Here is a 12,165-nt window from a genome sequence, read left to right on the forward strand (position 1 = left end):
AGTAATAAAGCATACTGAGTTTTATCTGGGCGTGTGGCTGCCTAGCTACAGTCTATTTCCCAGCTGTCCTCCACCCCTGAGTCAGTGTGATGCAAAGGGAAGTGGTATGCGCAACTCTGGGTCACCTTAAAGACAAAGCTTCTTGCCATGGGCTTCACCTTGCCTTTTCCCACTGGCTGAGAAGAGCCACCGTTGCAGCAGCTGTGCACCCAGAGATGGAAGTTTTATATGGATGAGGCCGTAGATTCCTCTTTGACTTCAGTAAGAGGGAACTAAACATCTAACATTTAAAACTCTGAATACTGGATTTTTTTTTTTTTTTTTTGGCAGCTTAGCCTGTACCCTTGTCAAACATTATTCCATAAGTACCTCCAACTAAAGAGTCCACAACTGAAAACACCCTCTTCTCCCCTTAAAGCAGCTAAGACTAGCTAACGGACTGTCCCCTCTTTTAAAAGTAAATGGCTGGGGCCGGGCACAGTGGCTCATGCCTGTATTCCCAGCACTTTGGGAGGCCGAGGTGGGCGGATCACTTGAGGTCAGGAGTTCAAGACCAGCCTGGCCAACATGGTGAAATCCCCATCTCTACTAAAAATACAAAAATTAGCTGGGCATGGTAGCATGTGCCTGTAATCCCAGCTCCTTGGGAGGCAGAGGTAGGAGAATTGCTTGAACCCAGGAGGCAGGGGTTGCAGTGAGCCAAGACTGCACCACTGAACTCCAGCCTGGGCAATAAGAGTGAGACTCTGTCTCAAAACAAACAAACAAATAAAAAAAACAAAAACAAAAACAAAAAAAGGTAAAATGGCTGGGAACAAATGAGGTCCAAACAGAAAGCTAAATACCAGGGCAGCAGATTATCTGCCTGAATCTTAGGGTCATCTCTGATGGAGGAAAGTTATGTGGAGACTTATAAGACAGTTTGACTAAAGTCTCTCTGGCCATTTGTCAAACATACCTGCTCTTGGTTGAGCTGACGACAGACATGGGATGGTTGATGTCATCCTTCACCACCATGATGTTGTTCTGAGGACAGAGCAGAGAGAGTCAGTTCCCAGTCCCTCCCACTAAACTCCTTTTGCTCTCTCACTCCTCCAGCTGCCAGGACTCTCACACAAGGGCCATATCACAGATGCACTAGCAGGATGGAGGACTCACTTTGTATTTGCGGAGTATTGAGGAGTGATTCATGATTCGATCTGTGTCGGCTGCATCCCGGGGCACCACCACAATCCCAAAGTCGCCAACAATCACCTCCATCTGAAGAAACAGAGAGAGGGCCCTTTGGTGAAACTCTGAGCCCAAACTCCTACCAAGCAACTACTTAGCATGGCAGAATCCACTTCCATTCATCCACATGCAGCCCCAAGCTTTAGTCCCAAACTGGCCTTCTTCTCAGCCCCATCAGCCAGCTCCTTCAAGGAACAACCCTTAACGGTGTTAATAGAATAAGTGAAAGCATTGACTGGTACACAGAAGTCGCTTAATAAATACCTAGACTTAAGGAATAAATGAACTCTTACATGTCTGGCAAGATGTCTCCAGTTCCTGAGGCTCCCACTGAGTTCACAATGCTGCAGAATCACATGAATGGCATCGCGTCCTTACCTGGTAAACACCTTCTGGAGTGAAACAGATCCCTCTGCTCAGCAAGCACATTTGAGCCCTCAGATGGACATCATGAGAGGGACCAAATGCTCTTCTGGTTTACCCTCATAAAAACTGCTGTGGGACTCAAGGGGTAGCCAAGAGCTAGAGCTAGAAGTTCTTGGAATGCATCACTGGGCACCCAGGCTGTGGTAGGGAGATGATGATGATGATTAGGGTCACTTCAGAGATCAGTCTTTGATAGAAGTTTGGCGCCATGTGAGAAAAAAAAATTTTTTTTTTTTTTTTTTTTTTTTTTTTTTTTTTGAGGCATGTTCTCAGTCTGTCTCCCAGGCTGGAGTGCAGTGGCACAATCATGGCTCACTGCAGCCTCAACCTCCTGGGCTCAAGCAATCTTCCCACCTCAGCCTCCCAAATAGCTGAGACCACAGGCATATACTACCATGCCTGGCTAATTTTTTAAAACTATATTTTTGAAGAGATGGGGTCTTGCTATGATGCCCAGGCCAGTCTTCAGCTCCTGGACTCAAGTGATCCTCCCACCTCAGCCTCCCAAAGTGTTAAGATTACAGGTGTGAGCCATTGCACCTAGCCAAAACTTTGTTTTCAATTAAAAGAAATAACATTTTTATTTTCTGACTGTAGATGCAATGCAAGCTTAGAGAATCTAGGAAAAAAAATAGAAATCAATCTCAATCGCACAATCCAGGTAGTGACTGTGAATGGTTCAGTGTATATCTGTAGTTTTTTTTCTCTCTGCAAATAGGTGTATATATCCACAACTGGATTAAACTATAAAATTAGTCGCTTTACCTATCTTTTTTCATTAGCATTATATTTTGAGAATTTTCTTACATTGTTAAAAATTATTTGAAAACATAACTTTTAATAATCTGTATATTTTACACTATGTGTACAGTTACTTCTGATTTTTTGCAATTATACATAACACTTTAATGAAGATCTTTGTACATAAATCTTTTATCACATCTCTGATTATTTCCTTAGGATAAGAAATGATATAATTGGATAAAAGGAGATAAGCTGGACATAATTCAAGCTCTTGAGACATATCACCAAGTTGCTTCCTGGAAATTTGTGCCAACTTTTATTTTGAAAGAGGCTGAAAGTTATGGCATTTAATACTCTTGGATCTACCCTGGGCATATTACTGTTTAGATCTTGCCAATTACAGATCCCAGACCGGGGAAGGGAGGAGGAGATAGGTGGCTTCTAAGCAGCACAGTTCATTGAGCAAGACCTGATTTGAGGGCAAGGGACCCAGGTTTTTTCCCATAATTATCTAAGCAAGTGGCACAAAAACAGATATACTGGGGCACGGTGGCCCCTTCTCTCCAGAGGATTTCTACACCAGCAGAATTCCATTTCTAAGCCTGATTTACTGGTTTTGTGTGTGTGTGTGTGTGTGTGTGTGTGTGTGCACATTCTGATTATTTCTGTCCACTTTTACTCTGCTTCTCCTACTGCTTACAACTGGACCTACACTTGCAGCTGGAGCTCTGATGTTGCTGAAATAAAAAGTTAGCTAAAGGTGCCTTAGGAGGAAAGTCGTGGAGAGAAGTTAAAAAGCTAGGTGTAGAATATCAGAGCCCCTATTGGATCATGTAATCTGGAAGATACAGAGCATTGCACAACACACTGCATCTATTGGTGTTGTTCGGATCAGGTAAACTGACACCAAATCTCTTGTCTTATAAACCAGAAATGGTAGGGAGAGGCAGGGCAGGGAGTTGGAGTTAGAGTCAGCTCCTTCTGCCATGGCATTTAGGATATTGCACTGGGACTCACTACTTAGACACTGGTTCTCAAACTTGGCTGCACATTAGAATCACCTGAGGAGTTTTAAACAGTTCCAAAGCCTAGCTCACACCTAAGATCAATTAAACCAGAATCTCTGGTGCTGGAACTCAGGCAGCAGAAGTTCTTCAAATTCCCCAGATGATATCAATATGCAACAAAGCTGGTAAACCAGTGGTCTAAGTACTTAATTAAAGTTCTGGGGAAATTGGCAGAGAAAGAGACAGAAAAGAGAAGGGAGGAGAAGAGCAGAAGAGAGTGGGGAAGAGAAAGGAGGGGAGAGGAGAGGAGGACAGGAGAGAAGAGAGAATCTATCCAAGCTGGTATCCATGGGGATTCCTAAGCTGCGTGGTTATGTAGATGTTTCAAGATAATCTAGTATAGATTGCATAATGTAGGATCTGCCTTCAAATTGATTCTGTAAACTTGATGAATGTTTCATATATGATGTTTGTAATAATGGGTCTATATAAAGTGAACATTCTAGTTTAAACCAGGAAAATAATGGCTCAGAATAGCAGTCCTCATGGGGGAATCGCCCTGTGGGTGACAACAGTGCAGCTGCTGCTCTCCACTCAGTACCTAATGATCTGAGCGCCCAGTGAATAACTGTGCCAGGCTGTTCAGTGGGTGGCAAGCAGATGGAGGCCTTACTGCTTAGGATGTTTTCCTTTTCCAAAAACAGTGACAGACTTGTCCCTGGGAATCACAGATGGGTCGAGGAAGACAGGATCTATGAGACAAGATCTACAGCTTTAGGGCATCACGGCAGGGGTTTAGGCCAGAGACTGCAGATACTCTCTGCTGCTTTGGCCAGACACTGTTTTTGTAGCACCTGTTTGGAGAATTATGGGAGAAAATCTGGGTGCCTTGCCCCCAAAGCAGGCCTTGCTCAATGAGCTGCACTGCTTAGAAACATTGTTCATGGTGGAGGGTATTTGTGTGTGTGCATGTGTGTGGGTGCGTGTGTGCATGTTCGGGAAGGGAAGGTACTAGGTGCTAGAGCTGGTGAGATGTGCCCTCAGTCCAACAAGTGCCCATCTCCCTCTAGGAGCTTAGCTGTCCTTCCCACCTCAAGCCCCCCTTGCCTGCCTTCACCAGGCCTCAGGACACTACCCTCTCCTGGTTGTCCTTCTACCTCTCTGGCTGCTGGCTACTCCTTTTTGGGCCCCCGTGCTAATTCCTCCTGTTCTATCTGACCTTAAGCCACTGAACTCCTCCAAGTCTCAGTCCCTGGATGTTTTTTCTTTTCTATTCACACTCACACCCTTCATGATTTCATTCAGTTTTGAAGCTTTAAAAGCACACTAAAGGCTTCCAAATTAATGTTTCCAGCAATAACTTTTCTCCTGAACTGGAGGCTCATATATCAGCTGCCTTCTCAATATGCCCACTTGGATAGGCCATCTCAAACTCATTATGTCCATGAGCCCCTGGCCCTGCTAACATAAACAAATAGTTAAACCAACCACTCCCCTCAAAGAAGTGGTTTTCCTGTCATCTTTTCCATAAAGAGAAATTCTCTCTCTTTTTTTTTTTTTCTTTTTTTGAGACAGAGTCTCACTGTTGCCCAGGCTGGAGTACAGTGGCGTGATCTTGGCTCACTGCAACCTCTGCCTCCCGGGTTCAAGCGATTCTCCTGCCTCAGGCTCCTGAGTAGCTGGGATTACAGGTGCGCACCACCATGCCCGGCTAATTTTTGTATTTTTAGTAGATACAGAGTTTCACCATGTTGGTTAGGGTGGTTTCGAACTCCTGAGCTTGTGATCTGCCTGCCTTGGCCTCCCAAAATGCTCGGATTACAGGTGTGAGCCACCATGCCCAGCAGAAATTCTCTTCTTATAATTGCTCAGACAAAAAGCTTTGGTATTTTCCCTGATTCCTCTGTTTCTCTTATATCCCACATTCAGTCTATAAGTTAGTCCAATGGACTCTACCTTCAAAGCAAATCCAAGAATCTGCTCATTTCTCACCATGTCAGTCCCTTCTATACTGGTCCAAGGCTATTTTGTTAGGCTGAATAATGAACCTGAAAGATATCCAGGTTCTAATCTCTGGAACCTGTGAATATGGCAAAAGAGACTCTGCAAATATGATTAAACTAAGGATCTTGAGATTATCCTGGGTAATCTGGGCAGGCCCTAAATGCAGTAACAAGTACCCTTACAAGAGGCAGAGGGAGACTGGACTCAGAAGAGATAAGATAATGGGAGATGGAGCAGAAAGAGATTTGAAGATGCTCCACTGTGGGACTTGAAGTTGGAGGAAGGGACCATGAACCAATGAATATGACAAATGCAGCTCTAGAAGCTGAAAAAGTCAAGGAAACCAATTTTCCCCTAGATCCTCTGGAGTTGTTGGCCTTGCCAACAACTTGATTTGGGCCCAATAAAACCTATTTCAGACGTCTGACTTCTGGGACTGTAAGAGAATAAATATGTGTTATCCTAAGCCACCAAGTTTGCAGAACTAGGAGACTAGTTCACCTCTATCATCTCTTGTTTGGATTTCTCTGGTGTTCTTGTTATTTTCTTGCCTTTTTAAAGTCTATTCCCAATAGCCAGACTGATAATGTTAAAATATAAGCCAAATCATGTCGCTCCTTGGCTCAAAATCTTTCACTTAAATGTCACCTTCTTGGTGAGATCCTCTCTGGCCACCCTATTAAACCTGCATCCCTTGTGCGCTCCCACCCCTTAAGCCTAAACTCTCACCAGAGTTGCACTTTCACCCTTTTGGTTCTCTGAGCAGCACTAAGGTGGCTGGCAAGAATAGTCACTGTACAAAATGTGGCAAAAAGGGAGCCAAGAAGAGAGCACTTGATTCATTTTATAAGACTGGTATGATGTAAAAACACCAGCTATATGTTCCATATAAGAAATAACGGAAAAACACCAGTCCCAAGGATGCGAGAAACCAAAATTGCATGGGGTTATGATAGCCTCAAGCGTTGTGCGTTTGAAGTGAGTCTTGCTCATCTGCAAAATGCTGAAGTTGCATTTAGAAAATTCAAGCTAATTACTGAAGATCTCCAGGGCAAAAACTGCCTGACTCACTTCCATGGCCTGGATCTTACCTGTGACAAAATGTGTTCCATGGTCAAAAAAAAATGACAGACCATGATTGAAGCTCTGTCTGAATCAAGACTACCAATGGTTACTTGCTTCATCTATTCTGCGCTGCTTTTACTAAAAAGAGGCAACAATCGGATATGGAAGACATCTTAGGCTCAGCACCAACAGGTCTGCCAAATCTTGGAGAAGATGATGGTAATCATGACCAGGTGCAGGGTGGAGGGGTTGTTGTAGACAAATGACTTGAAAGAAGTGGTCAATAAATTGATCCCAGACAGCAATGGAAAACAGAAAAGGCTTGCCGATCTGTCCTCTCCGTGATGTTTTCATTAGTTTTTCCACAGCCACTACCTTTGTGGTGAAGGTAGTGGCTCTGGAAAAACTACTGGGGGGAGAGACGGGGCTAAAGTTGAACAAGCTGGAGGATAAAAGCCACTGGACCAAGAATCTGTTAAAATTCAGACTTTTAAGGGTGACAAATAAAAAGTATTATTTGTTAAAATAAAATAAAATAAACGACAACAACGAACATATTCCCCAGACCTCACCTGAGAAATTTTGATATAGCATGTGTCAAGGGGCTGGAGCCTCTATCTTTACAAAGCTCCCTAATCCTTCGGATATACACCCACCTTTGGGAATTGTTGCTTTAAATCACATGGACAATTACCTAAGCTAGTAATATTCTGGCCTGGTTTAGGATGGGGTCAAAATGAGATATCGTGGGACGGGTACCTCAGCACCTCTAAGAAGTTCAGCAAGAATAAGGACATTCCCCTTGTGCCCTCGGGAGCGGGGGGGGTGTAAGGGCAGACATCTGACCCCAGGAAGCATAGGGCACTCAGATCCCCTTCCTATGGCGCCTGCAGGAGTGTGCCCAGGCCTCTGGAACTGAACTCTTGCTTCTGCTTGAGGGGACCAGCACCTCCTGTCTTCATGAAGAGCTCTCTGTGGGTCTTGCCCTTGGGGTGGAAAGGTGGGGTGGACAAGTGGCCAATGTGGTAGAACTGTCCTGATTGGTAAATCTCATTCCTGATGGTGGCCAATGTGACCCCACACCGTGGGCAGGATCAGGACACAATCTTCTCCCCCTGCAGCACACAGTGGCCCTCAGTTTAGCACTGGCCTGTGTCAAGCCTCAGAAGTGGGGGTCTGTGGCATTCATCCTGCTTCTACTTCCTGCTCACAGGAACAACTTTGATCATATCTTTTCATCTTCTGGTCAAAGGCTCCCCAGGGGAGGTAGGGAAAGGGATGGGGAGAGGATGTGGGAGGGGGTAGACTCTGCTTCCCCAAATGTGGGGAATCTGAGGGAAGGATATGAGACACGTTGAGGCAGGAAGCAACTTGGCCTTGGAAGAGAAAACACTCATGACCCAGGCAGCAGAGCTCTTGGAAGGAACGTAGAGTTTGCATCATCCCTCCAAGAGGCTGAATTTCAAGACCTGCCCTGCTGGATTTAAAGGGATGCTTTGAGGGGGTGGATGCCTTGTGGTCTTAGCCAGGCACTTTCCTAGACACTAGGGATGCAGGGTTGAGCAAGGCAGATATGGTTTCATCTCTTGGACAGATCACTGTCTAGTATGAGACATTAAACAAATGATTATTTTCAATTGTATCTACTGCTGTGAAGATATGAGTAAGTTGCTACTGGGTGGCTAATATCTTACAGTGACTAATATATCATGGGTAACTGGCAAAAGTTTGGGCCATATCCCATGGGGGAGGCAAACTGTATTATGAGCTGAACTCCTCCAACCAAGTTGTTCTCAACTTTCATTCAACAAACTTTTATTGAGCATGTATATGGTGAACTGGGCACTGTTCTGGTATCGGCGAATAGGACAGGCTCAAAGGGCTTACCTTCAAGTAAGGAGAGATCATAAACAAATAAATATATAAATAAGAAAACATCATGGCAAGGTGTGATGTCTCACACTTGTAATCCTAGCACTTTAAGAGGCCAAGGTGGGAGGATCACTTGAGCCTAGGAGCTCCAGACAGCCTGGGCAACATGGTGGTAAGACCTCATCTCTACAAAAACAAATTTTATTTTAAATTAGCTGAGTATGTTGGCACGTGCCTGAGTCCCAGCTACTTGTGAGGCTGAGGCAGGAGGATCGCTTGACCCCAGGATGATCACTTGAGTCTAGGAGTTCAAGGCTGCAGTGAGCTATGATCACACCACTGCACTTTAGCCTGGGTGACAGTGAGACCCTGTCTCTGAAAAATAAATAAATAAAAGGAAAACACCAAGTAGAGTTAAAAACAATATTCATTATAAAACAAAATGACCTTTATGTTGAAAGCTACGTGATAGGAAGGGATGGGCACAGGGATATCTAGGAGAAGAGGATTCCCAATGAGGCCACAGCTAGTACAAAGACCCTGAGGTGGGGAAAACTGTTCAAATAAACTAGGTGGGACTAGGGCACACGGCGGTTGGAAAAGTAGACAAGGACCAGATCATGATGAAGACGGGATTTCATTCCAATTGCAAAGAAACGCCATTAGAGTGTTTTAAACAGAGGGCTTGACTTCCATTAGCAACAGGATCCAATGTATGTGGATTTGCCCTGGCAGGCTTAACTGGCAAGATCCTCTGCAGGGCCATCCTGAGCTCAGCGTTCTGAAGCCTGACTTGCCCTCCCAAACAGTGCTCTCTTCTCAGGTACAGTACATGAGCGACTGCAGGCCACTTGTGTTTCTTCTCTGAATAAGGGTAGTCAGGGATGCACATGGGCCCATTGGGAAGGAGGGGAAGAAACACTGATTAAGGTGCCTGCTATGTGGCATGCACAGTACTAGGAACTTATCACATTTAATCCTTATGGCAACTATCTTCTGAGATATGTGCCTCAGTTCTTATTTCATAGATGGGGAAACCAAGACCCAGTGAGATTTAATAACCTATCCAAGTTGCACAGCTAACAAGTGAGTGGAATCCACTCTGGTCTGCCTTAAAGACTCTTTCCTCTACATCACACCTCTTCTAGATCCATTTTTAAGACTCATATTGTAGTGACTTGAAACTTTTTTGGTTAAAAAATTTCTATTTGAAAATATATTCTACCTTATTTTTTCCCCCAGCTTACCACAGCTACTTGGGAGGCTGGGGTACTCGGCATCACTCTTAGAGTATTATAATTTTAGTATACTTCTGTATGACTTTAAAAAGATGCCAAGAGGCTGGGCACGAGTGGCTCAAGCCTGCTAAATCCCAGCACTTTGGGAGGCCGAGACGGGCGGACATCACGAGGCTCATGGAGATCGAGACCAGATCCTGGCTAATACGCGTGGAAACCCGTCTCTAGTGGAAAAAATACAAAAAAACTAGCCGGGCGAGGTGGCGTGGCGCCTGTGGTCCCAGCTACTCCGGAGGCTGAGGCAGGAGAATGGCGTAAACCCAGGAGGTGGAGCTTGCAGTCGAGCCGAGATCCCGGCCACCGCGACTCCCAGCCTGGGCGACAGAGCGAGACTCCGTCTCAAAAAAAAAAAAAAAAAAAAAAGATGCCAAGAGAGAACTTCTGGCAAAAGCCATGCAGTACATGAGCAGCTTCTGAAACATGCTCCCTCCATTTCAGTAAAGGATGCTCCACCCTTGCTCTAGCCCCTGCCACTCTCTGGAGGGAAGGCTGGAAGGAAACTAGTAGGGTTAGGGTCCAGCAGGTGAAAATGCATTTCCAGCATGGCCCTCTTAATGAAAAAAAAAAAAAAAAAAAAAAAAGAGAGAGAGAGAGAACCATTCTTAAGAGGGGCTTCCCAAATGAAATCATCCCCACTCCCACTGCCAACTTAACTGGGGGTGTGGGAAGGCAGGGGATTCCAGACTCAAGTCAACAGCCTGGAAACCAAACCAACAGTGCCTTTCACATGAGAACAACCAGAATCCCCCATTGGTAGGAGCTGAGCCTCCTTCCCCTGAGCCTGTAATTTGGTATCATTTGGTATCAGTCATATCAGTGTGGGGGCCTAATCCCTGGGGTGCGAGAGTCCATCAGGCTTCCTGGCTGGAGCTGGACTGTCTGATAAAAACCATCTGAGCCTGAATAGCCAAATGTTTGTCTTTGTTCCATTTATCCTGGGGCCCTGGGATTTCTTCTGGAGTGGCTAATGCCCCAGGCTCTTCCTCTGTTTATTTTCTTTGGTTGTTTTCCCATAGCTGATGGATGTAGGAAGCAGTTAGCCCATGGCTGGTTGGCTGGAAAAATGTAGGACACAGCCAATTAGAACCAGCCTGTGGAATGCTGGGCTTTGAGGGGTACAAAGAGGAAAAAAGAGAAAACAATTCCCTCAGTGGCCATCTCTGGTGGCTGATGTTCCATCCCCAAGTTTTTGCTCCTTTGGGTTAAATATTGACTCTTGCTCATTTGAAATGGAAATACTCTTGAGAGCAGCTAATACATGTAATCATTAAACTTAATGATTTTGCTGCTTGCTCAAAAGTTAATGTCTCAAATAAATACCAGGATCCACCTATTTCAAGCAACCAGAATATCTCCCCAAAGGTCTTGCTTCCTCCACTGAATCTTTTATATCCTCTTCCCTCCTTAAAAAGCTCTTCTCTTTCCACCTACTTAACCCAGTGCTGCTCACAATTCAAAGCCCAGCTCAAGGGCCACCCCTCCCACAGAAAGTAAAGTGCACGGTCAGGTACTTTGTCTACTTTGTTTTCTCACATGGCTGGGTGCTCAATAAATATTTTAAAATAAGTGAATAACGGCCAACATTTATGGAATGTATACTAGGTTCAGGAACTCTTCTAAACTTTTTACGTGTTATATTTAATAGAGTATAAAGAAATACTATAATGAAAAGTAAGATACTTTTAGACTGCAAGTGCCTCAAGGATAAATGCATGCCACGTTTATCCCGGGCACTTAATAAGCATTTGTTGAAAGATTGATTGAAGAAAGGAATGCTTGAATCAGAATTTTCTTTTCTTTTCTTTTCTTTTTTTTTTTTTTTGAGACGGTGTTTCACCCTTGTCGCCCAGGCTGGAGTGCAGTGGTGCTCTCTCAGCTCCCTGCAACATGTGCCTCCCGGGTTCAAGCAATTCTCCTGCCTCAGCCTCCAGAGTAGTTGGGATTACAGGAGCCTGCCACCACGCCTGGGTAATTTTTGTATTTGTAGTAGAGATGGGGTTTCACCATGTTGGCCAGGCTGGTTTTGAACTCCTGACCTTAGGTGATCCACCCGCCTTGGCCTCCCAAAGTGCTGGGATTATAGGCGTGAGCCACCACGCTCGGCCTTGAATCAGAATTAATTTGCCTGCTGGGCACAGTGATGGACGAAGCAGCTGGCAGCATCGGATCCCTACACAACAGGTTTTGTTTTGGGGAGGGGAGTGAGTGCAGATGCCTTCTGCTTCACAAATCTGCCCATGGTTGACTCTGTTGCCTTTGGCCTTGGCTTCCCACAGTCCCTGATCCATGCCTGGATGCCTGCACTGATGCTGATGTCAGGATGCAGCAAAGCAAAGGAGCAGGTCTCCTGGGAGAGACTAGTTCTCCAATAAAGAACTCAGGAATGCAGTGGGGTGGCAGGAGCTGGGTTCTGATCTCCGAGGCTGGTCTCTCATTACACTTGAGAGAAACTCGATGACTATGTATGGAATTTTTTCTCCACGGAATGTAAGGGGAAGGGTGTGTCACTGGTCAGAGAA

The 12,165-nt window shown here is 45.0% G+C and overlaps 1 protein-coding gene across 1 annotated transcript in view; it reads right to left on the reverse strand.

The window, feature by feature from the left end:
- The window catches only part of NMNAT2 (nicotinamide nucleotide adenylyltransferase 2), a 176,091-nt gene that overhangs the window by 10,891 nt on the left and 153,035 nt on the right, over positions 1–12,165 (reverse strand). The window contains exons 9-10 of the mRNA XM_017848111.1: positions 1,159–1,260; positions 959–1,026 (exon numbers count right to left, since the gene is read on the reverse strand). Of these exons, the coding sequence (XP_017703600.1) occupies positions 959–1,026; positions 1,159–1,260 (170 nt within the window). The remainder of the gene's footprint in view (positions 1–958; positions 1,027–1,158; positions 1,261–12,165) is intronic.

This window comes from Rhinopithecus bieti, unplaced genomic scaffold, assembly GCF_001698545.2.
Source record: "Rhinopithecus bieti isolate Rb0 unplaced genomic scaffold, ASM169854v2 scaffold_27006, whole genome shotgun sequence".
Lineage (NCBI taxonomy): Eukaryota > Metazoa > Chordata > Mammalia > Primates > Cercopithecidae > Rhinopithecus > Rhinopithecus bieti.